General features: G+C 57.4%; 1 protein-coding gene across 1 annotated transcript in view; it reads right to left on the bottom strand.

The window, feature by feature from the left end:
* Positions 1–2,892, bottom strand: part of LOC109292278 (putative cation exchanger C521.04c) — a 16,104-nt gene that overhangs the window by 2,898 nt on the left and 10,314 nt on the right. The window contains exons 13-17 of the mRNA XM_019509669.1: positions 2,707–2,825; positions 2,363–2,400; positions 1,671–1,783; positions 919–1,067; positions 483–577 (exon numbers count right to left, since the gene is read on the bottom strand). Coding sequence (XP_019365214.1) covers positions 483–577; positions 919–1,067; positions 1,671–1,783; positions 2,363–2,400; positions 2,707–2,825 — 514 coding nt within the window. The remainder of the gene's footprint in view (positions 1–482; positions 578–918; positions 1,068–1,670; positions 1,784–2,362; positions 2,401–2,706; positions 2,826–2,892) is intronic.

The following is a 2,892-nucleotide window of genomic DNA, read 5'->3' as shown; positions in this document are numbered from 1 at the left end:
CCCCCCCCCAACGTGGCTCTGGCAATGTGCTCAGTAATGTCTCATGCCAGGCCCATGGGTCCTTCCCAGATCCTCTCCAAGAGCAGGAAGTAGCAGACTCTGCCTCTGAGCAGCTTCGGCTCAGCATTGACATACTGCCTATTAGCACTCAAGGAAGACGGCAGCCACCACACTGAACCAGGCCCATGCAAAGCACAGATAGCTCAAGGAGCTTATCCGAGGCAGGTGCCCCATGGAGAGTGCTAGATACCTCCAACATACAGTCAAGCAGGAAGGGATGAGTTGGGGGCAGATTAAATGCCCCCACCTCAACCCAAGCTAGGAGCAGCTCCAAGAGCATCCAGCACTATGCCGTACCTCTGAGAGAGGTAGACATTCATCTAGGGTGCGTGGTTCAGCTTCTGCTTGTCTAGTAGCAGACAGGTCTCAGCTATTTCATACAGGCTGCAAAAGCCAGGCCAGGCTCAGACTTGAGCACTCACCTCAAGCTCAGGTTGTTCTGCAGGGCAAACTGGATCCCGTTGACTATCTCTGGGAGCTCTGGCACCATGGCCAGAACAGTCACCCCAATGAAGTACTGTGGAGAGGGGAGAGAGAGTTAGCCAAGACAGAGCCACTACATTCACAGCCAGCAGCTACCTGTCCCCTCCCACTCACTTGATAGAGCTCTGAATATATTCCCAATGGAGGGGGGGAAGCCACTCCAGCTCTGGCAGCTGGTTCATACAGCCAAGCAAGTCTCGTGACTGGGGGACACTGCTTGATTCCAGCCTTGCAAGGCTCATTGTGTGCAACCCTTGGGACAGCAGCAGTGGCCTGGTTGTTGGAGGCAAGATTTGGTGCAAGCCTCAAGCCTGGGTATCACAGCATCCTCTGACTGGGATCCAGAGGGTAGTTTGGTGCCAGATGGCTCCTTACCTGAGAGATGGTAGAACTGGTGAGGATGGGGCTGATGTGCTCTGTGGCCAGGTCGGCACAGGCAGACATGCACAAGGTGGAGAGCAGGAGGATGACCAGGGCCCTCCAGCGGGACCAGTGGACCACAGCACTGTGATGGTGACCAGGCACTGGGGGAAAGAAGCAAGTGATCCAGGATGGGTCTCAAGTCACCCCTGGGCTCAGCCAGGACCTGGTGTCATGGTGGCATCTGCTCACCTCCTCTTGGCCATGGGAGTGTGCACCCAGCCAGCAGCCCCATCAGTACCAGCTTGTACCCCAGGGTCAGGCCTGGATGGGGCAGCTAGATTTCTGCTCCAGGAGCTGAACAGCCAGGACTCCAGTGGCATCACCCATGCCCGACCCAGGCTCACAGCAGAGATGCCAGCCCAAATCCCCTCTAAGCTGGTTCACGTCAAGTTCTGTTCCTTGCTGCTGGGGTGGGAGGGGAAGGAGGGCAGAAGAATTCCCCCCACAGCTCATGCATTATATCCTTTAGCACCTCCTTAGACCAGGCCAGCTAGTTTTACCCCCATCATTAGCTGCAGAAGGAGGGGAGCTGTCCATTTTCCCTCCCTATAGAGGGGCTCTACTTGACTAGCAGGGTTAAGCAGCCCACCCACAGACAGAGCCAAGAACCAGTCTTGTCCCCAGGCACCAGCCAGTCCCGGGAGTACACAGCCCCCCTCTGCACAGGGCTGGAGGGAGCTCGGATCGCCCTGGCAGGGACTTACTGTGGCAGTCGCTGATGTGAATGTCGTAAATGTGACAGTGAGTCTTCAGGGTGAAGCAGAGACCGATGAGGTAGGCAGCCGGGAGCAGGAGTGACACCGTGTACACCAGGGGCCTGCAACACATCATGTGTTAGGACAAAGCCCCCCAAAAAAGCCAAAACACTCCAGGGTGGGGGCAACCAGCTCCCAGCATCCTAAACCAGAGCCTCAGCTTCACCGTGGGCTAGGAGAATCCCTTTTACCCCAGACCCATTTTTGGCAGTGAGGAGGTCACAGGCTGGACCCATCACTGGTCCTTCAGAGTTCCCCAGACAGCTGTCAAGGCAAGGCTGGTACCGGATGTAGCAGGACCACAGCATCATGGGAAGCACATGGCTCAGAGCAGGCCCAGGAAGGGGATGCTGCAGGCCAGTACTGGGCACAGCAGTGCAGGGACAGAGGCAAGTGTGTGTGTGGGGGCAGCCAACACTGCCTACAGCAGTGCAAGGGGGCAGTCCTGTAGAAAAAAAAGTCATGGGTTCATGCAAAGCTTATGGGGTGTTCCCCATTGGGCTTAGGGCCCTGGACGAGCCCAGTGTTGCTGGGGCCTTGACAAGCCTTGGAGCAGAGCTGCTCAAGCAGCTGCCTCCTGGATCTGGTAGGACTGCCCTCCCCCTGGCCCACCACATGCTCCATGTGCATGGGGCACTTACTGAACGTGGCTGTAGTAGAGGGTGCCGTTGTTTGCCATCTGCAAGAAAAACCAGGAGTCAGGAACAGAGGCAAGGGCTCCCCCTGCCACCCCAGGAGGGGGTTCCCCCCAGTCCCATCAACCCTGAGCAGCTGCTGCAAGAGCAAGAGGCTCTGCTGACCCTTCCCACCCTCCAGGGATGGGGTTTCCACAGCCGCAGTAAGTTGCAGACCACAATCAAGCAGCAGGTCCCCTCCCAGCGAGGCCCATGAGGGTCACCTGGCCTGGGACAGATTTGCAGCCAGGTCCATACAAGGACAGAGAAGACATGTTGGGGGATACCTTGCTGCTCCCCATTTGACTTACCAGGTCAAAGTGGCAGTTCTGGCACAGATAGTGCCCCAGGGGGTTGTGCGTGATGTTCTGGCATTCGCCACAAACCAGCCTCCCATAGACTTTGGAGAAGAGCGTTGGGGCAAAGACACCTGTGGCAGCAGTGCAAGGGTCAGAAGGGTGCTCATCCAAGGCAGGGACCCCCCCCCCCCAAACCCG

Source organism: Gavialis gangeticus, unplaced genomic scaffold, assembly GCF_001723915.1.
Source record: "Gavialis gangeticus isolate Ggan-Ray unplaced genomic scaffold, GavGan_comp1, whole genome shotgun sequence".
Lineage (NCBI taxonomy): Eukaryota > Metazoa > Chordata > Crocodylia > Gavialidae > Gavialis > Gavialis gangeticus.
This window is presented reverse-complemented; position numbering and strand designations above follow the sequence as displayed.